Raw genomic sequence first — 21,707 nt, 5'->3', positions numbered from 1 at the left:
CTTACTATATTTCTGACTGAGACCAGACTCCATAAGCAGAAAGTCCCAAAATGCCAGGCACAGAAAATTGTGGGAGTTAATCTAAGTAACATTCTATATCCTTAGTTTTATGATTATTTCTAATGTAAATAATTTTCAGTAGTAAAATGAAGGAACACCAAATTTGAATGGATGCTAGTTATAGGTAAATTTGCAAATGAGATGAATGAAAGTCCTTACCCGAATGGGTCAAAAAGTTACAGGAATGCTCTGGAAGACTGATTCTAATATATAATCTTAGTGTCTACAGATGGTGCTGTACAGCAAGTTTGCCTTGGTTACACAAGTTATATTTTTGTAATGACTTTTTGGACTCATATTTGTGATATGATACCAGTTTACCTGGTATAGTCAAAACAAAATTATCTTGTTCTAAGCCCCACATTAATCTGATTTCTTCAACTTTTAACTTGCTTCCAATTACTAAAAGTTCCAGTTTAAGGTGTCAATTCTTGTGGACATTTGATTTTAGTAACAAAGGATATATATGCACTATTAATCTAATAGAAGGAGGGTACAAAACAACCTTCAGAACATATCAATATAATTTCCTTGTCATCCACAGGTGATGGGTAGTATTTACCCTTACGCTGACAGAAAATGAAAGAGCTTTTTCTGCAGCTTTCCCTATCTTACTGGCAGTGGGAGAAAGAGGCTAGGAATTGAACCTGGGTGTCATATATAACAGTAGACACTAGTACCAATAGGTCAGTGGTTGGTCTTTTAAATAATCTCTACTGAATAAATAAGATTTCAGAAAGTTTCTACTAGATAATTACACTTCCTGATTTTGTAATTAGTGGAACTACATGTAATTACATAATAATTATGATGGTAATTACGTAATTAAGATGTATAATTATGTAGTAAAAAACATTATGGAAATAAAAGCCATTAACTGTATAGGCACAATACATTTTAAAAATAAATTCTGTATCATCTGTTTAAAACAACTATATTTCTCAAAATATCAAAATGATTAGACCTTGTTATCAATCGCTTGCTGGTAGGTTTTGTAAAAATATATTTTTTACAGGAACATTTAAAAAAGCATCTGAAGTCTAAACCCCAGCACTACACTATCTGCTTTTGCCATCTAGGCATGCATATGCTGAGGTTTATACAGAGTTAAACTGTTTCCGTTTGCATTGTTACATTTCCAGACTCCACAAAAATTAGCTAAAAAAACCCCACCAGAAAATTGGGATCTGAAACCTAGACAAACTTTGAAGTCAGGTTCAATAACCTTGACAGTTCCCTATTGAAAAAGCAGTAGCACCTCAGATACTTTCTTTTCACTACAGAAAGTGTTCTCTTCTCTTCTGTGATAAGAGATCTAAACTGAAAGCTATTTTGTATTTTAACTCAATTTATAAACAAAACTGACAGTGTTCAGATAAATTAAAGCAGAATGACATGGGTCTTCATGGAAAAAAGTGTCTCAGTGCTGAGGTATACATAAAAAATAAATTGAAACAATGAGGTGGGGCCACTGGAGATTTGAAAAAAGTTTTTAGTTTAATGATAGACAAAATGGCAACTGTACCATTCATAAAAGGTGATATATAAATTTCTGTAACCTGCCAAATATCATTAAATATTTTCAATAAGATGACCGTAACATTTCATTTTGAATTTTCTCCCCACTTTCTAGTTTATATATTTTTGTTTGATTTTCGCTTATATGTAAAATAGTCATTAACGTAGCATAATTATGTAAGTACAATAAGTTGCAAAGTAGTGTCAAAATATTTACTTGAAAAACTCAACCATTATAATTCCTGCTGAGTCAGGAGTAAATTAAACTACAATCTCTCTTCCCCTTCCCCCCAAAATTAGTGTAAGGATAAAGATCCATCTTTAATCAATCCTGTTTTACTAATGAGGAAGGATTGACCATGGTTAAAGCACAGGACAGGGATTCAGAAGCTCTCCATTCTACTCTTTCTACCATAGCCTTCCTGTGTGACCCTAGGAATAACTAATTTTTATGCACCTCAGTTATCATAGCTGTAAACTGGACTCACATAACTTCAGAAGAGTATTATAAACTATAATTCATTAATGTCTGCAAAGCATTGAGCTTAGATGAAAAGGGATATAGAAATGTCACATATATTGGGGTTTTTTAAGTGTTACTTGGGGAGGTGCTTTTCATAAAGGAGGAAAAAAAACAAACATGATGCAATATTAAGGCAATGTGTGTCAGAATAAGAAGAATTCACTCATAACCAAACACCCATAAATTGAGATCAATCACATTCTTAACACTATCTGTACCACTATTTGTATTTAATAAAAGACAAAAAAAAAAGGAAGTGTAAATGAATTGATATTATTCTGTAAAGTCTCCATGACTTTGTGAAGATCACATGCATGCATTTTAGACAACTTTTAAAATCCAAGTTATTTGGGAAAGGTCTAGGAAATAGCTAAACTCTGTTAATTACCTGAATATTGTAAAGGATTTTAAATGATTTAGTATTATTAAGTATTGTAATTATTTATAATAATTAAGTATTGTAAAAACTATTTCACTTTCCTCTATAGCCTTTCCATATATATTGTTGGAAATGTAAATGGGAAAAAAAGCTACAAAAACAATCTGACTTCATGCCTGAACCTCAATCTTCTAGTTCTATGTCTTCACTATTTTGTGGGTTTCACATTTCCTCTCCAAAGTAACTGTAATTCAAGGGTGGTCATCAGAAAGATGCTGGAGCCAAACTGCTAAAACCAAATACATTTAAAAGCTGTCGTCTTTGAAGTAGAAAAAGTTGTTTCAAATCTTCAGTTGGGAGCAATGAATTGACATTGTTGAATCTGCTGCTGACTCTCAGATTTAGAAACTGCTAAGTTTAAAAATCATTTATTGAAGAAAATGATGGAAAATAATCCACTCAAGACTTCTTAAAATCCTGTGCAGAACAACACTTGGTCACCGTTAAGAACTGAACACAATTACTAGTGCCTAAAGGTGTGACACTAATTGGACCTCAGTGTCCACTGAAACAGGTGTAGAACTCAGATAATTATCTATGGAACCACACTCTATTGTGAAATCGCCTTTTTTGTCTGTCATTGCTATCAGATGGGAACACTACTAACTCTGACTTTTTTAAACAAATGGCTCTCTGTGCTATTTCCCCCTTCTTCACTCCCCTTAAAAAAAACAATATTCATATGTCTAATTCCATCTCCTTCCCTGCTCACTGCTGTGAGCCATTTGTTACAGTCTTCATCTTTGCAGGCAGAAAAGATATGGAAAATAACTCCAGTGTTGACTGAAGGGCCACATACTTCATTGCACAGTGATTCATTTATTGTCTCCATCTCAGTCTCTCTCTCCTCTCCATCAGAAACATCAACTTCCACATCTCACGTATGAGTAAAAATATCTTCTTGCTTAGGTGCCCCTCCAATCTAGTTGCAGTATCCTGTCTCCCTCTCAAACAGCCACCACCAGCCAACACGCCGATACTAAGGCCCCACCCCATTAAGTAGCTCTGCCAACATCTCCATTATATAGGATCTACTTTCAAAGCTTTATAATAACTCATCCATAAAAAAAATTCACTTCATACTGATACTTGGCACACCAAGTTATGAACACACTGGGGAAAAACAATGTTTAAATTATAGGATGCAAACAAATATTCAGAGTTGAATTTTGTGTTTTTGTGTGTAAGTCACACAGCCTAAAACAGTTTCATTTTTCTCAATTCAATTTTGCAGTTTATTCATCCAGAAAGTAAACTAGGCACTTTTGGTATTTGTATGAAGGGGTGGAGGTAGGGGACGTACACGGCTGTGATAACCATGTAAAAGCATTTTCTGAGCATGCATAGGCTTTTATGGAGCCACAGCACATAAATACCTAACGTGAAGAATTAGATTGTGGTTCCAAATACTAGCATACGTTTTGGAGGTGCAGTTCTTCCTAAACTCCAGCAATGTTTCAATTACTAATGACTTCAAAGTATCCTCCCTTCCTCACTGTTTTCTGTTAAGTCACTAGACTGACAGGTTCAGTTTACTGGATTTCAGTGCCAAGGAGCTCCACAGCTGAGAACATTCTATATCACAGAATATATCTAGGCACCTATATGGCCTCCACCACTGTGGTATATGAGTGCCTAAAAGGAACATAAATAAATTGATCCTCAACACCCCTTCACAACGGGGAAGTGTTATTACCCTCATTTTACTGACGAAAAATGGAGATACATAGATTAATCGTCAGATTGTGATCCTGTTACACAGAATAGTACATTACACAATGAACAGTCTTACTGGAGTTAATGGAACTACTTGTTGAGTAATATACTACTCAGTGTGAGTAAAGGGACTGAATCTAGTCCTAAGTGACTGGCCTAAAGTCACGCAGGAAGTCTATGGCAGATGAGGGAACTGAAGCAGCTATGTTTCAGCCACAGTGGCATCACCCAGCGTTACTTGAGCTTTATATCTCTTGATTTTTTAAAAAATGTCAGCAAGAAAACAACTATAGCAAATTCTTATCTATATGCATAATGTATGGCCATATAGAATCTTCAATAAGCTCCACTAGAGTCACTTCTGAATTTCTCATGTGGCCATGAAAAAAAGTGTTTGTTTTGGGGTGCAGTTCTCACACAATGAGCACAGTTATTGTCTGGTTAGTCAGTGTTCTGTATTGCTTATATCTCCATCTATGTAAATGACTGACAGACTACCCTCTTCATCCATGCCTTCAGAAAGTGCAGCTCGTGATGTCTCATCAGATCCAGACTGAAGCATTGCAGAGCTTGTCTTGTAAGTGTAAGAAAATGAGCCTTGCTGCTCACATTTTGAGTTGATTAATAGAACATTTCTCCTCCTCTGCCCCAATTTTTAAAGGAAGGGAATTAACAAGAACCATGACAGTTCCCGAACTGTTACTATCATCTGTGATCAGAGTTATTCAACAGGAGGGCAAAGGTCAGATTTCTTGTTGAACTGTCATTACATAAGCAATAGGCCCTAACTTAGGAAGTCAGCAGCAGGAATTTCTGGGAGCCTTTAGAATCCGGTTTCCTTTCAGGGAGCAGAAAAGAATGAGAAGGTCTCATGGACTTCACTATTAACATATTAAGCTAAGATCTGCTTGGGCTGCCTGGGGTTTCTACATGAAATTTAAAGGCAATACTTTTTACCTATAAACCTCCCAAAAGACGAAGGGCCTACCAATCAGAGAGACTGTCTCTCTCTCTACGCTGTACCACCACAGGTGAGAGCACCTGAGGTGCACAAGTTGGATCCACACTGGCGTAAGTGAGAAAGGGCTTCTGACAGGACATTCTTTGTGAGGGCTTCAGGGCTTTGGACTTCACTCCCCCATCTATAGTCTAAGGCAGCTTTAATTGGATGGACCTTTGTGGCACATTGCAAAGCTTGTCTTTTTTTGACAGACATTTGAAAATGGAGGAAAGGGAGAATTGTAGAATGGGGAGTTGTTGGATGGGAATTTTTATTTTTTAAGTTGCCTGGCTAACTGATGGTGGGCGTTATTACATTTTATGACTGCACAGAGGATATTTTTGTGATACATTTTTAAATTAAGACAAGAATGTATGCATAGGTGCCCTTTTTAGCATGTACATATATAAAGTAAATAAATACAGATGTGTGCCCATAGTGTTTCAGGCTTGTAAACATGCTTTCAAACAAACATTCCCACATCAAAATAAGTGTAGTAGTTGCAGAATTTATACTTCCTGTCCAGTTTGAGACACTTATCCTGGGTCAGAAAAGTCTTGTCCATTTTAATGCTAAATATTGTTCCTTTACATTCCAGCTTCTGGGATGGTTCCTAGGAACACTCTTCATATCTCATGATCTAACTGTACAACCCTAGGAAGGACCCTACTTTGGAATGGCTTCCCTGGCTGATGGGTCCTCTTATTTAACTAAAGAGGGCTACTGACAGAACAAACATTACCTTAATAAAAAGTTTGTGATGCCGTGGTTAGACTAAAACATCAGACTAATTAGTATATGCCTGGCCTCCTTTGGATCTCAGTAGCAAAGGAACTAGTTCAAGCTGAAAGCTTATATGTATCACTGATTTTCAGTATTCCATTATGGAAGCTCAAACTGCAGAAATGAATTCTCCTTCCTAGGGGTATCAAAAAGAGGCAACTAAATACTCTAGAAAAGAGGACGCTGCCATACCAAGACAGAGCCCACACTCCTCCCTATTGAGCATGTGCAAGCTAAGAGGTTCCAGCTATACTTCCTGGATTGTATACTGTGTTTATAACCATAGTACTGGCGCGTTTATTTGTTCTACATTATCCTTGTTCATCTCCTGGTCTTCTATCCTAACTGGGATATGGGAAAGGAGATGCTGCTGCAGTGGAGGTTTCTGTCAGGCTACTACTAGAGCTGACTCATTTTTCTCCATAGGAGCCACTATGGACTTCCTGCAGGAGTTTCAACGGGAATAGGAACATGTATTTTTGGATCAACAATGCACCAAACGTGGGGACCAAAATTTAGTTTTTTCATTCTTGTCTAAAAGTCCACCACCAACTTGGAAATCACCTCTCTCTGTGAAAATTGTGCATCTATTATAGTTAACTAACATTATAATAACTGAAAGAAGTAAGCCTAAATATCTTTAAGTTTGCTTAATTTGTATATTTAACTGTGCTTTACATATAGTTAGTTTCATGGCTTGTCTTAGTCAGTCAGTTTTTCTGCTGCTGAAATATATTAGCATGGGAATATAACCTTTAAAAAGGGAAATTAAAAAATATTCTAGACATACAATATCAAAGAAATTGCAGTTCTTTTAAATTAGTTAATTTAGTCAAGTTGACAATATCCCTTCCAATCTCATAACAAAGAACATTTTCATCATTAGAGCATTTGAAAAAAGCCCCACATTCCTCTTCCCAAGGCACTATTACTTCAGAAGAACAGGAGACACATGCAGGGGATTCTTAAGCCACTGACTCCTATGCAACCTCTTCTTCATGCAGGGGATTCCTAAATTCATTCGGTCTCCTACTTCCTGCGTGATGTAGGTTTGAACAGCACAACAGAATAGGTTTGGCTTTTATGATGCAAATTTCCACTTTAAATTCAAGAAGTAATTACAGTATTTTAACATACCTCTCTCTTGATCAGTAATAACTTTCTCCATTGCATAGTCCACATCAAAAATGTACCGGTAAAAGCACAGCTGGGTGTACAGGGCCTTGTCGGAATACTGTAATGTAAAAGAATATAAATGAAAACCACTATTTCAAGAAAAGCTCACACGTAAAAGGATATGTTCCCCTGTATCTCCATCAATATACTACAGAAAAAGTGATCCTGTTAGTGGTTTCCTAGCATATTATATGTTCTGTTCATGTCAGATGACTATTTATTAAAAGCTGCAAATTCATTATTTGCACTTTAAGAAAACTTGCTTTATAAATTCATATGCACTTGTATTCATAACTTACACTGTAAATGCACAGACTGCCACCACTGAATTTTATCTAAAATCCAATCTACACTAGCCCATAGTCCAATCATTCTTTTAAAGGTTTTATTATGGATAATCATATTACACGTATCAAGTTTCACAGATTCATTAGAACTACTATACTAGCATGCTGGGACCTAGGTCAAATGTAACGTATGGAATTTGGAATTATGGGATAAGGGATAATCTCACGATTCCTGACACACTATAATACAATGCAATGGGATGGATCTCAAAATATTTATCTATATATCTGTATCTATATATAATTATGATTACATGTGTTTGTATCATACTCGACATACACACCTATGGTTGCTTAAATTTTGAAATTCCATTCAAATGAGCACAGGTGCATGTATCTTTACTGTGTATGCCATCATCTTGATATATGCACCTGTGTAGGCTACTGTGTGTAAGTAATCACACATTTCATTCAAATATCTGCAGGTGCCTATGTGTGGAGTATCATATTCAATTAAATACTTTGAATGTCACTCATATCAAGACTCTGTGCTAACTTTGTCATTTGAAAGCAGACAATTTGCGAGCATTTACATTGTTGTTACCAATGTGTGTGTTGTAAAACTGCCTGGAAGGACTTAAGATGATTCTGCCTTGCCCACGCTACCATTAAATAACTTCAAGTTAAGTCTATTGTATTCTTGCTCAACAGAACCACGTTCTAGCAGGGTTCAAATACTGGTATACAACTGTTTTCAGAACATGCAGAGTAGGCAGATCCCAATGAACAATGCAGTAACCTGAAGTACAGCATATGTAGAAGTAGTCTGTAGTGATATGTTTAGCATGTAAGTACATATGCACAAATTATTCACCTCTACAAGACTCTCTTGGAAACTAGAGCTACAAAACCAAAACATATATTTGGTTAGTAGAGTGTTAAAATGTAAATCAGCGTATCCCAAAGACCCATATTGATAAAGTGGTGGAAAAATATGGGAAAAATTAGTTATGCTTATCAGAATTCTGTTTCAACTTATCTCTTCACTTTCCTAACAACCAAACTGAAAGTTCTGTTATTAAATTCAGCTAATTTTAAACTTCTCACAACATTATATAAAATATCTATAAATATTAAGTAACTTATGATGATACATTCAATGACTAAGGCCATTATTTATTAATAATACTATATTTTTCTTCCTTCATGTGAACCGATTTAAAAAAAATAGACACATAGAAGCTTATTTTATTCCTTATTAGCTCTTCTACGATATGCATCATCATTATACTATTATATACCAGTTATTTTTAGTAAATCTTGATTACTGCTTCCTGAAGAAGAAAAAAGGAGGACGACAGCGATTAAGTTATTTGTTTAGTTTTTTAGATTCAGCAGTAATTGCTGGTACACATCTCCCTGACTGCACACATGCAGCAGGTTGAATAGAACACTGAAATTACCTCCTTCATAATAGTTTGTTTTGATAATGTATTGTGTGTCGAGATGATGAGAAACAGTTGCTGTCAATTTGATTAGCCATTATATTTTTATGTTAATTGCCATTATTGGGTCCATTCTGTTTAGTGTCACCATAGAAGCCATACAATGTTAGCATAAATAACAAATTGGAGTAAATTAGGAAGATATATTTTTGCCAATTCATTTTAATTGCCCCTCAGTCCTTCCGTTGGTTAACGCAGCTGTTGACCCATAATAAGCGCTAGGTCAATATAGCTGCTTGTCAATTCAGAAATGCAAAGTGCTGTGTTGCTGGTAATGGATATACAACAACCTTTGCCAGCCAAATGAAGCAAACGAATGACAACCCACACGAAGGAATAAAGCATCAACTATGGAGTTTAGTGACCTGATATTAGCAGACAGGCTAATTGAAAGTCACTGCCTAAATGGATAAGGAAAATACAAAAAATAGCATATAAACTATATATATATTTTTAAATATACTACCATCTCCTGCACTTTTGCTTCCTGCCACATTTTGCAATTAATAAACTGGTGAAAAACAAAGGGCTCTAAGATTTTCAAAGTCAAATATAATCAGGTGGGATTAAGGAATACATATGAAACCAAGAAAGATGTACCTTACATTGAAATTAATTACAGGAACACCTCCTATTATTTTCTTGATTTTGATTTATTAATTTGTGATCACTTGCAGTTCTTCTTTAATTTTCAAAATCTTCTCTTTTTGCTTTGATAGTGAATTTTTGTAATAAAAAGCTTGATACTCTTTAATTTGTTGTAAAATCTTTATTTTCACTTACATGTTCATTTGGATCATACGAGATTGGATAGAAAATACAAGATGATATTTTAACATATCTATCGCCCTCTATTTTACATATTGTTTTATAATATTTGACTTCTTCCTCTTCCCTTGAAAATTACACCCAGGAAGGTGCCTCTGCTTCTTTGATAGTCTACCTATATGGAGACAACATTGTGTACCAAAACAACCAAATGTGCTTGTTTTTGTTTTCAAGTACAGCAATGAATGGAAACAGGGCCTGAGTGCACATAGCCCAAATTCCAGTTATTCACTCCTAAAAAGCAAGCTTGGAACAGAAAAACACAAACAAATGGAAATCAAGAAATGAAAAAAGCATCATGTTTGGTGAGCAAACTTTCATTAATGTACTTTTAAAAATTATTCTCTCTCTTGCTTCAAACAGGCCAATTTCAAATCTTCCCCTGTACCTCCAGCAAGAAATTAGTCCTTATGAAAGGTGTGACCGGGAATTGAAGACTTATCAACAGAACAGGCAAAATCTGAACAGTCACAAAGCTAATTTTCCCATGCCACTCTGTCAGTGTGTCCACACACAGGTAACAAGTTGTTCAATTAAGGCTTGATACAAAGTCCACTGAAGCCAATGGAAAAAAACTCACAAGGATTTCAGTGGGCTTTGGATCAGGCCACAAAGAAAGATGGACAAATATATTTAAGGAAAAAAATAACACTGAATGTGACAGCATAGGACTGAGAGCCAGGGATTCCCAAATTCTTATCTTGGTTCTGCTTTTGATTCATCGTGAAATCTTGGGCAAGACTCTTACCTTCCTTATATTTCAGTTTTGCCATCAGAGACAGGATTAATATGCACATAATGGCAAGGTAGCATAGGGAATCAGTGGTAACAGGGAGATGAAGGTAGGGAAAAAAAGGTTCAACAGTAGAAATAACGTGAAGAAAGCTCACAACTGGAAAAAAAGTGTTGTAAGCTGAACTGTTGGCTCTAGTCAACTTGTTGTTATTTCACTTAAGTACAGCACTCTGATATTAAATTAAATGGATTCGCTTTATGTTTTTATATAGCATGCAAATCCAGTATACAAGTGGTTAAAAAGACTAGCCACAACTGGAGCTTTCTGACTAACTGAAGTCTAAAGTCCTGTAAATGGACATGTTTACATTTATTTATTTATTTGGTGTATACTCCACTTCATATCCAGAGTAAGATGTGGTGTGCAATGCATTTCTGGGCGACTGTTATATTTCTCAGGTGGATGAAGTCTCCTAAGCTGTCGCAACCCAAAGCCTACTACAATTGCCTAGAAATGTTCCATAGCCCTCACCTTACGCATGACCATTTTCCACATATTTTCTGCATCTTTATTTCTACCATTTCCCCCTTCTTTCTGCACCTAACTTAGGTCACTCACTCCTTGCCTTTCCAAGCCTCCATTTTAGTTCCCCATCCCATGTATTTTTCTCTGTTTTATGCTCACTCTTTTTCTGTTCCCCTACTATTTCTATGAGCCATAAGACAACAGAAAGGGAAACACACACACGTTTGCCAACTCCATTGCACCGCTTTGCAAAAGAAATAATTTCTACAGGCTACAGAAATAATGTATTTGTATTACTTCAATTAGTTCTAATATAAAACAGTGGCACCACTTCATTAATCAGCCACTTGAAAGAGTTACTTTTGTAAGAAATCTTTTTGGTAAATTTGATTAGAATGAATGGTGGCTCACATTATTATCTGATTCAATATGTCCATAAAGCAGACAATTTAGTACAAGTTCTTAATAAAAAAAATTAAGTTCTTGTCAGAGAATCACATCTCCCTCAAAGAGACATTTTCATAGTTTACAGGCCTACATATAACTGTGTTAGTATAGCAGGAAGTACTTCAGTATTTTGAGAGGCGTTTCTCTCCAATCCCCCCTTCTCCCCCTGGAAAGATGCAGTAATTAAAACCTAATTATTATCTTCATTTTAAACAAAACCTAAAGTGAATACCAATTAATAACAACATACTAATGAGCATCTGCTGTGATGAAATTGAATATGAATGTGCTGCAAATTTCGGGTAATTTATTTTTTCGGGGAAGTGCCACTGGTCTCATTCTGCTGCTAGAAGATTATATAGGATGTACACATTTTCCATCATGTCACTTTACACATGACAATTTCTATCTTAGGAAACAGGGCACAGCTCAACACTGCAGATGTCTATAAATATGAATACTGTCTATGGTTTCTTTGGAATAAAGGGAAGTGTAGGACTATACATTGCATACATCATACTTTCTTATGTAAAAATAAGATTTTTTGTTGTTGCTTTCAGCAAGTTAATGCAGCCTCTCTCTTTATCTATCATCAAAATCTGAAGCTATAGTCTCCTCTGCGCCAACTATGACTATAAGTAGGCAACAGCACATTATACACACACACAACTTTACGCTAAAGCTAACTTGTAGTAAATGTTTCTATTGTTAATAATTTAAAAAATTGTTACAAATACTGTCAAACAATATGTTATAAAGGTACTGGTCACAGTTCCATAGTTAAATTTGAGTTGAGTTCTGCACCCAAAGCAAGGATTGAACCTCCATTGTACATTAAGATAACATACCTTCCCCAAAGTCAGAGTTCTTCGAGTACAGAATTTTCTGAGAATTTACATGTAAATCCCTTAATTAGATACATATTAAAATTAATTAAAAATGCACAGATCAACAGCTCAGGTCACTTAATTGCGGCTGCTGTGACATCACAGGCAATTCAACCACTTACCTTTCCTCAACAGTTAATTTGCATTCTATGTTATTGGATGTAATGAGTCATTTGTATGAGAAAGATTAATGTGTCAAGAATCCTCAACAGAAATGACTTGGCCTCAACTCTCATTGTTCCCTCAAGGTCCCAGGGCCACAAGACAGTCAGGCATCAATGCTTGAAAGGTTCCCCTATCACTGCTGCCTTAGTTCCACTAACTTAGGCAACACTGTCTGGATAACAGAGGTAGGAGTGCAGGGGGAGCCTTTAAAGTACATAGTCACAGGGATTGGGATCCCCCTCTTCCCTGCAAATCTCTCCTTTATATAGTGCTAAACTCCTTAACACAGCCACCTTCTCAAAATATAGCTCTTCCAACCCATCCCCATCCCTGCTTCCAAGCATTGAAAAGGCTGGAACTGTTTTTTATCTTAGGGAAGAAAAGAATGAGACAGCATGATAAAAGGTGTACAAAACAATAAATGTTATAGAGAAGGTAGATCAGGAACATCTATTCATCTTCTTGCAAATCAAGAACAAAAGGGGCAATAAATTAAATAGAGAGGTGGCAATTTTTAAACCAATTAAAAGGAAATTATTTTACACAATTACCTTGTGCAACTCAGGCCTGGTCTACACTATGCGTTTATACTGAATTTAGCAGTGTTAAACCGATTTAACCCTGCACCCGTCCACACAACGAAGCCCTTTATATCAATATAAAGGGCTCTTAAAACCGATTTCTGTACTCCTCCCCAATGAGGGGAGTAGCGCTGAAATCAGTATTGCCATGTCGGATTAGGGTTAGTGTGGCCGCAGTTCGATGGTATTGGCCTCTGGGAAAGCGATCTGAATTCAGATGCACTGGCCAGGTAGACAGGAAAAGCCCCGCAAACTTTTGAATTTCATTTCCTATTTGCCCAGCATGGAGTGCTGATCAGCACGGGTGGCCAAGCAGTCCCAAATCTAAAAAGAGCTCCAGCATGGACCGTACAGGAGATACTGGATCTGATCGCTATATGGGGAGACAAATCTGTTCTATCAGAGCTCCGTTCCAGAAGACGAAATGCCAAAGCATTTGACAAAATCTCCAGGCTATGACAGACAGAGGCCACAGCAGGGACTCAACACAGAGCTGTGTGACAAGCGTAATGGAAAGCCAAAGAATCAAATGGTGCTCATGAAGGGAGGGAGGGGGGACTGAGGACTCCAGCTATCTCACAGTTCCTGAAGTCTCCAAAAAGCATTTGCATTCTTGGCTGAGCTCCCAATGCCTGAAGGGTCAAAAAATATTGTTGCCAGTGGTTCAGGGAATATGTCGTCAACTTATCCCCCCTCCGCACCCCCAAAGAAAAGAGAAAAAAATTGTTTCTTGCCTCTTTTCAATGTCACCGTATTTCTACTGGATGCTGCTGGTAGACGGGGTGCTGTAGTGCTAAACAGCAGCATCCTCTCCCCTCCCCTCCCTGGTGGCAGATGGTAAGGTACAATATGACTGATAGCCGTCCTTATCATCCTGTGCGTGCTCCTGGCTGGCCTCAGTGAGGTCGGCCGGGGGCGCCTGGGCAAAAATGGGAATGACTCCCGGTCATTCCCTTCTTTAAGCTTTGTGTCCTGGAGATTCAGTCCTGGCAGATGGTGCAATAGGGCTGGTAACCGTCCTCATCATAGCAGTTGGAGGCTGAGCTCCTCTCCCCCCGGCCTTTCATGTCTAATGGAGATTCTGGACTATCATAGCAGCAGGAGGCTGTGCTCCTCTCCCCTCCACCTTTTAATGAGTAACGGAGATGTCCTGCCTGGAATATCATAGCAGCTGGAGGCTGCCTCCCCCTCATTTTATCTCACTAAAAAGTCAGTGTTTCTTATTCCTGCATTCTTTATTACTTCATCATACAAATGGGGGGATAATTGCCATGGTAACCCAGGAGGGGTGTGGAAGGAGGGAAGCAAAGGGTGGGGTTGTTGCAGGGGCACTCCCTAGAATGGCATGCAGGCAGCTCATCATTTCTGCGGGATATCTGGGGCTCTGACCCAGGGCAGCTGTGCTCTCTGGTTCTCTAGTAGACTTGCCCCATATTCTAGGCAGGACTGACTATTTTTAGACAAAACATAAAGAAGGGAATGACCTGGGGAGTCATTCCCATTTTTGTCTTTGCGCCCCCGGCCGACTTCAGCAAGGCAAGCCAGGAGCACCCATGACAGCAGCAGACGGTACAATATGACTGCTAACCGTCATAGCCAATTTCCAAAGCAGCAGACGGTGCAATAGGGCTGGTAACTGTCTCTGCTACCTTGCAAAGGCAAATGAATGCTGCTGTGTAGCACTGCAGTGCCGCATCTGTCAGCAGTATCCAGTACACATACGGTGACAGTGAAAAAAGGCTAAACGGGCTCCATGGTTACCATGCTATGGCATCTGCCAAGGCAATCCAGAGAAAAAGGGCGCGAAATGATCGTGTGCCGTTGCTTTCACGGAGGAAGGATTGAGTGATGACATTTACCCAGAATCACCCACGACACTGTTTTTGCTCCATCATGCATTGTGATCTCAACCCAGAATTCCAATGGGCGGGCAGACTGCGGGAACTATGGGATAGCTACCCATAGTGCAGCGCTTCGGAAATTGACGATAGCCTCGGTACATGGACGCACACCACCGAATTAATGTGTTTAGTGTGGCCGTGTGCACTCGACTTTATACAATCTGTTTTAAAAAACGGTTTCTGTAAAATCAAAATAATCCCGTAGTATAGACACACCCTCATTGCCAAGATATTATTAAGCCAAAGAACCTAGCAGGATTAAAAAAAAGATAGGAAATTCATATAAATAATAAGAGTTGTTATGGAAGCAGTGCTCCCATATTCCATATTTAAGGCTGAGCTGAATTTTGCACTCAGAACTTGGAGTCAAGCACTTTGTTGTGTATTAAGGATAAAGTATATCCTCCCTAGCGTTACACAACTTACTCTTTACTCAAAGAATGAATTATCTGAGAACTTACCAGTGAATGATAGTTTATGAGTTAAAATTAATTAAAAAATGTATCCTTTTAAAAATACAGAGTTGAGAGTTAGGAATGAAAAAGGATAGCTTATCAATGTAGCAAGCAACTGTATGAATTCAAAGACGGAAGCATGTCCTCTGGAATGGTGGCCAAAGCATGAAGGGGCATACAAATGTTTAGCATATCTGGCATGTAAATACTTTGTAACGCTGGCTACAACAGTGCCATGCCTTACATTTGTAAGTTACACTTTCATGATAAAGAGATTTCACTACAGTACTTGTATGAGGTGAATTGAAATACACTATTTCTTTTTTTTAATAGTGCAAATATTTGTAATCAAAATAATAATATAAAGTGAGCATTGTACACTTTGTATTCTGTCTTGTAATTTAAATCAATATATTTGAAAACGTAGAAAAACATCCAAAACATTTATAACAACTTTCCTCTGGTATTCTATTATTGTTTAACAGTGTGATTAAAACTGCGATTAATCGTGATTAATTTTTTTATTCGAGTTAATTTTTTTTTAGCTAATTGCTTGAGTTAACTGTGTTTAGTTGACAGACCTAAAATATACATATATGTTTTAAAGGATTACTGCTAATTTTTGGCCAGACTGGCAGACACCCTGGGGGTGTTTTCACCTTCCTCTGTAGTATGGGGTACAGACCATTTGCAGCTTTAAACTAATGTAAACAGTGGATTCTCTCTACCTTGAAGTCTTAAAAATCATGATTTGAGGACTTCGGTTACTCAGCCTGAGATTATGGATATATTATAGGAGTGGGTGGGTGAGGTTCTGTGGTCTGCGATGGGCAGGAGGTTAGACTAGATGATCATGATGTTCCCTTCTAGCCTTAAAGTCTGTAAGTCTATAAATGAAAGTTTCTTCTTTGGCAGGGGCTGACAGTGTTCTTATAGAGAAAACTCCATGAAGAACAATTCTCTTTCAAAATGGCTGCTATTGCCTATCATTCTCAATGGAACTGAGATCACAGATGCCCTCTTCAAAACAGCCATCACCACACATTATTCCCAGTAGTAGGAAATCTGTGCTGTTCTGAGCATGGCTCAGCTTCACTCCCATAGGGGAAAAATGGAAGGCAATGGTAATTATGAAAGTGGGAGTCACTATTTTCCCTGAGGGCAGCCCATGGCTTCAGTCTGATTATGAAACGTAACAGAGACAATAAAAATAAATAATCAAATACAACTCACATTGCATCAGATTTAGTCAACAGAGCGCACAGGAGGAGACAAGTGTGGTGTGCAAGGGAATTTGGATATTTGGATGACGGGAGTGAGGGTGAAACCAGGGTAGGTGCATGTACAGGGGAAAACAAATGTGCGTGAGTTCACGCACGTGTGTGCATGTACAGAGAAAGTTGTAATCATAAAGGCAGGATAAACGGGGGAGTGAGTGCATGAAAGAGTACATGGGGGTCAGAAGCTGGTGGAAATTGGCCACTACACTCTGGAGCAACACAAAGCCAGAGTGTGGTAAATGAGCTGGAAAATACCAACAAAGCTGGCCCTAAAAGTTAATATTTAAAAAAAAAAATAAAGTTGATACCACATATTTTTGCATCACTAGACAGCTCGCACAACTTTTTTGGTGTGGTCCTTGTTTAGTGTTCAAGAATGTAATTTTTAATTAAACATCATCAAGGAAATTCTCAGCTAAAAGCTACATTACACTGATTTACGTACCAGTATCTTATGAGTAAAAAACATTACAGGCATGTAGAATCAAGCACTTCAAACCTAAGAAATTGAGAGTTTACCTTAAACTTGAAAGGAACACCTTTGTTAAGGTATGGAAGTGTACAGTTAAGGAAGCCAAACAACCGTAACTCCACCTTGTAATGACAGGAGGAAGAAAAGAATATGAAAAAAATCTAATGAATCTTTAACAATCAATTGAATTTAATCTGGGACTAGAAACATGATTAGTCACTGATTATAACTGTATGGCTATTACATAGAATCACTAAAGAGAGAAGTTAAGGTTGTTGGGGTGCCTTAATGGTGCAATTTCATACCTTACCATCCTTGGATTTTTTAAATTTAGTTATAATTCTGAATTTCCTTAGTCTGTAATGCTTATTTCTGAGAAAATTACAAACTCTGTAAAATGTTTTTACCCTTAAACTACTCATGTGCACTCACACTTAGTTCCAATTTAGTACTGGGAACAACAGTAAGGATTAAAAAATAAGTTCAGGGAAGCGGATAAGTGAACTTCTGCCACTGGTTTAATGCACTATGGCAATTCTTATGTTTCTATCCAGATAATAGATGAAAAAGGAGGATTATTTACCTGTACAGTAACTGGTGTCCTTTGAGATGTGTGATCCTAGGGTGACTAGACAGCAAGTGTGAAAAATAAGGATGGGAATAGGGGGTAATAGGAACCTATATAAGAAAAAGATCCCAAAATTGCAACTCTCTCTTTAAAATCGGGACATCTGGTCACCATATGTGGTTCCTATGCATATTCCACTTGACTTGTGCATGCACTCCAAGGGCCTGATCCCAGAAGATTTTTCATTAGCAGTGTCTGGTGGTCTACGCCTGCCTCCCTCATCAATTTGTGCTCTGAATTAAGGGCATAAGGGGTGGAGCAGACTGACTATGTCTCCAGTTCCTTCCTATCCCACTGGAAATCACCTTAGGAAAGGATCTGACAGAGTGCATTACCCGGAGTTCTTTCAACCCAAAGCTCTTGGTAACTTTTACTCTGTGCAAGGTGGTGTCAGGAAATAAATAAGGGGAGACATGGCCATTTGACCGATAGATGGCTGGCACAAACAGGACAATACAAGAGCTTTCACTTAAAGCTAAACTTTACTTAGTCTCAATCACTTACGTCCGCAACAGGTTAGTAAAACACCCCCGACCCTTGATAGTACCGAAGCTGAATGTGGCTCCTGAATGGCACAGCAGCAGCCCATCTGCTGGTGGGGAACACAAGATGCATCCAGAGGGAGAGATCAGTCCTGAAGAGTCCCCCTACCTCAAACTTTTCCCCCTTATTTTATACAACATGTCCCTTAAATAAAACTTGTTAAGCAAGCAATTCCAATGGTCAAGCAAGAGGCTTCTTCTGATTATTGATTATCCAGGTATGGGTTGTTCCCAGGGTTTGCAGCCTTGAGACCCTGTTAGACACATTCCTGAGGGTACGTCCTGCTCTTCTAAGATGCATGTATCAGCAACTTCAACATAGTACTTATCAGGAAGGAAGTGTGGGTCAAGCTGCCCTTTCTGTGGTACCCAAAACCCCATCCCCGCCTGCCTTGGTCAAGCTGAGTTTGCTACATGGCCACTTTATGGCCTGCTGACTTGGCTGCTTTTAGCAATAAGCCATAGTGGTTTCAGGCACTTTACTGGTTTGCGGACATCTCCCTGTACAAGAGGAAGGAAGGTGAGTCGTGGAACGCATACAGGGTCCAGACATCTCCAAGAACTTCAATTACTGTACCCATAACCACTCTCCTTTCTTCTTCGAGTGATGGTCCTTGTGCATATTCTACTTGAACTGCCTCACAAGCAATACTCATTGAGGAGGAGGTGAGGAACCCTGATATACTACCACTTGCAGGTTGCCTGTGCTGAAGGATGTCTCGACTGAAGAAGCTTGTACCAAGGTGTAATATCTAGTAAAGGTATGCACAGAGCCCCATGTGCTGCTCTACAGATTTCCAGAAGAGGAACACAGTGAAGAGAAGCTATTGAATTACCTTGGGCTCTGATCGAGTGGGCTCACAGACCCCACAATTGGGCTCACAATTGGTGCCATCAATTCATAGCAAAGCAGGATGCAACCTGAAATCCATTTAGAAAGATTCTGTGAGGTGATTGTTTCCCCCTTCATACATTCAGCAGAGGAGACAAACAGTCTAGGAGACTTCCTGAAGGGTTTTGTCTTCTGCAGATAGAACGCCAAGGCTCAATGGATATACAGAAAATGGCACTTTCTGTCTTCTCTAGTGGTGTGAGGTTTTGGGTAGAAAACAGATAGATCTACGTCATGATTTCAGTGGAATTCAGAGGGAACCTTTGGAATAAATTTAGAGAATAACCTCAGGAAAACCTTATCCTTATGGAAGACCATGTAGGGAGGAACTGCCATAATGGCCCCAAGTTCAACTACTCTTGTGGTGGAGGTGAATGCACTCAGAAATTGCTACCTTCCTAGACAGATGGAGAACAGAGCAAGAGGCTAAAGTTTCAAATAGAGGACTCTAAATACCAGGCTACTAGATGGAGGGATGCTAGGTTGGGATAGGTTGTCTCACCTTTATTCTGAGTCAAAAGATTTGGAATATGTATGCACTGATGTGAAACCATCTGAAAGGATGCTGGTGAACATAAAAACTGCCTCAGCCACCGTGTGCCACTAGGGGATTACTAACACTGACAAAACATAGTCCTTGCCTGAAAGATGGAAGGCAGGAGAAACAATCTGGTACAGGATATACCTTTCCTAAACTGGATAGCATTCTTAACATAGTGGTAGGCAGAAAGCTCTACTGTATCTGTTTAAATATATAACAGTAGTCTTATCTGTTAAGATATGACTAGACTTAATAAGGTGCAGAAAGGATGCTACCTTATCTTTCAGTAGTTCCTCATAAAATGGATCCCTGAAAAAGAGAGAAGAGAAGCATGTGATGGTACAGAGTAGAAATGCATGGGATAACTTTCTGAATCATTTTTAGGGCACTTTTGTCTGAAGTCAATCCACACTGCGTCACAAGGGGTAAAAATACTTCCAAAAAGTGATCTCTAAAAGTCAATGTGAAATCATCCATATGGTGTAACTGAGGGCTCTCAAGAACTCCGTCAAGCTGGGTTCTTTCCTAAAGGTGCTTCAGATGAACCAGAAATAGAAGTTGAAGGCTTTGATCTTTGTTGCTTCTCTCTATGCTTAGCAGAAAATAGTGATATTGCTATGGTTGTTGGTAATGACTGGTAGCTTTTTAATGCAGAAACTCAGAAAGCAGAAATGTATTAACTTCCTCGTAGAGGAGGCAGGCGAGAAAACAAAGCCCAGAGTGTGGTCTTCATTTGTCTTAATTTATCCAGAATGTAAATACTATTTAAATAGTGGATGTAAAATCTTAAACCAGACTGCCAGAAAAAGTATTCAAGTAAGGATGGAATGTCCTATCATTGTGTCATATACCCTCTGAAACAATGATCTTAAGAACAGAAGAATGGCCATACTGGGTTAAGCAGAATCTAACTGTATGTGGTATCAATATCTATAACTTCAGAGACAAAGACAAAAACAGACCTGAACGGAGAGCATCTATCAATAACGATTGTAAACATTTTGAGGAAGGCATATGGGAAAAAATGATCAAAAAAATAGCTGATTGTCAAAGTCTGTACCCCTATGTTCACACTCTTACAAGACTATGTTGTCAGAGATATCATTTGTAAACTCATGGTTTGCCAATCATTCTCCTGGTAAAATGTGTGGCAACACTGTATGTAAAGATGTAAGATTCCAATGTATAATATTACCAAGATATATACCAACATGTTCTGGAGGGCAATCATAATCAAGTCTCCAGGGACAAAAGGCTAGCCAACCCCTGAGCCAGGTGTCAATGGAATAAAAAAGGCTACCACATAATTAACTGGCCACTCTTCAGCAGGATAGAGGGCACGGACAAAAGATCTACATTTTGACAAAGACGCAGCTTAAGGTTTCTGACCACACCGACTTTGTGTCCTGAAACATCAGCTGCTGGTGATTTTTGCACAAGAGAAAGGGCTATAAGAGGAGATGGCAGACATCCCAAATCACCCCTCCCTTGTTCTCTGCCCACGACATCACCAACACATGAACAAAGGAAGCAGCATTGAACTCGGGGAGAGATCCTGTCCGGAAAAGGTTCAGCCAATAAGACTGCTGGAATATGTGGTGAGAGAACTCTGGTTTGTATTCATTTAGTTTGTTAAGTTTGGTGCTAGTTGCATTTTGCTTTTTATTTAGTTGTAACCAATTCTGACATATGTCTCATTACTTGTAATCGCTTAAAGTTTATCTTTCTGTAGTTAATACATTTATTTTGTTGTTTTATCTAACCCAGTGTGCGTTAACTGAAGTGTTTGGGAAACTCCATTTGGGATAACAGGATTTGTG

General features: G+C 38.3%; 1 protein-coding gene across 3 annotated transcripts in view; it reads right to left on the bottom strand.

Annotated features, from left to right (window-relative positions):
• The window catches only part of POLA1 (DNA polymerase alpha 1, catalytic subunit), a 347,695-nt gene that overhangs the window by 59,429 nt on the left and 266,559 nt on the right, over positions 1 to 21,707 (bottom strand). For all 3 annotated transcript variants that reach the window (XM_030575194.1, XM_030575210.1, XM_030575203.1), the window contains one exon: positions 7,177 to 7,273. In XM_030575194.1, the coding sequence (XP_030431054.1) occupies positions 7,177 to 7,273 (97 nt within the window). The remainder of the gene's footprint in view (positions 1 to 7,176; positions 7,274 to 21,707) is intronic.

The sequence above is a fragment of the Gopherus evgoodei genome, chromosome 1 (genome assembly GCF_007399415.2).
Source record: "Gopherus evgoodei ecotype Sinaloan lineage chromosome 1, rGopEvg1_v1.p, whole genome shotgun sequence".
Taxonomy (NCBI): domain Eukaryota; kingdom Metazoa; phylum Chordata; order Testudines; family Testudinidae; genus Gopherus; species Gopherus evgoodei.
Note: the sequence above shows the minus strand (reverse complement) of the source record. Positions and strands in the feature narration are given on the sequence as shown.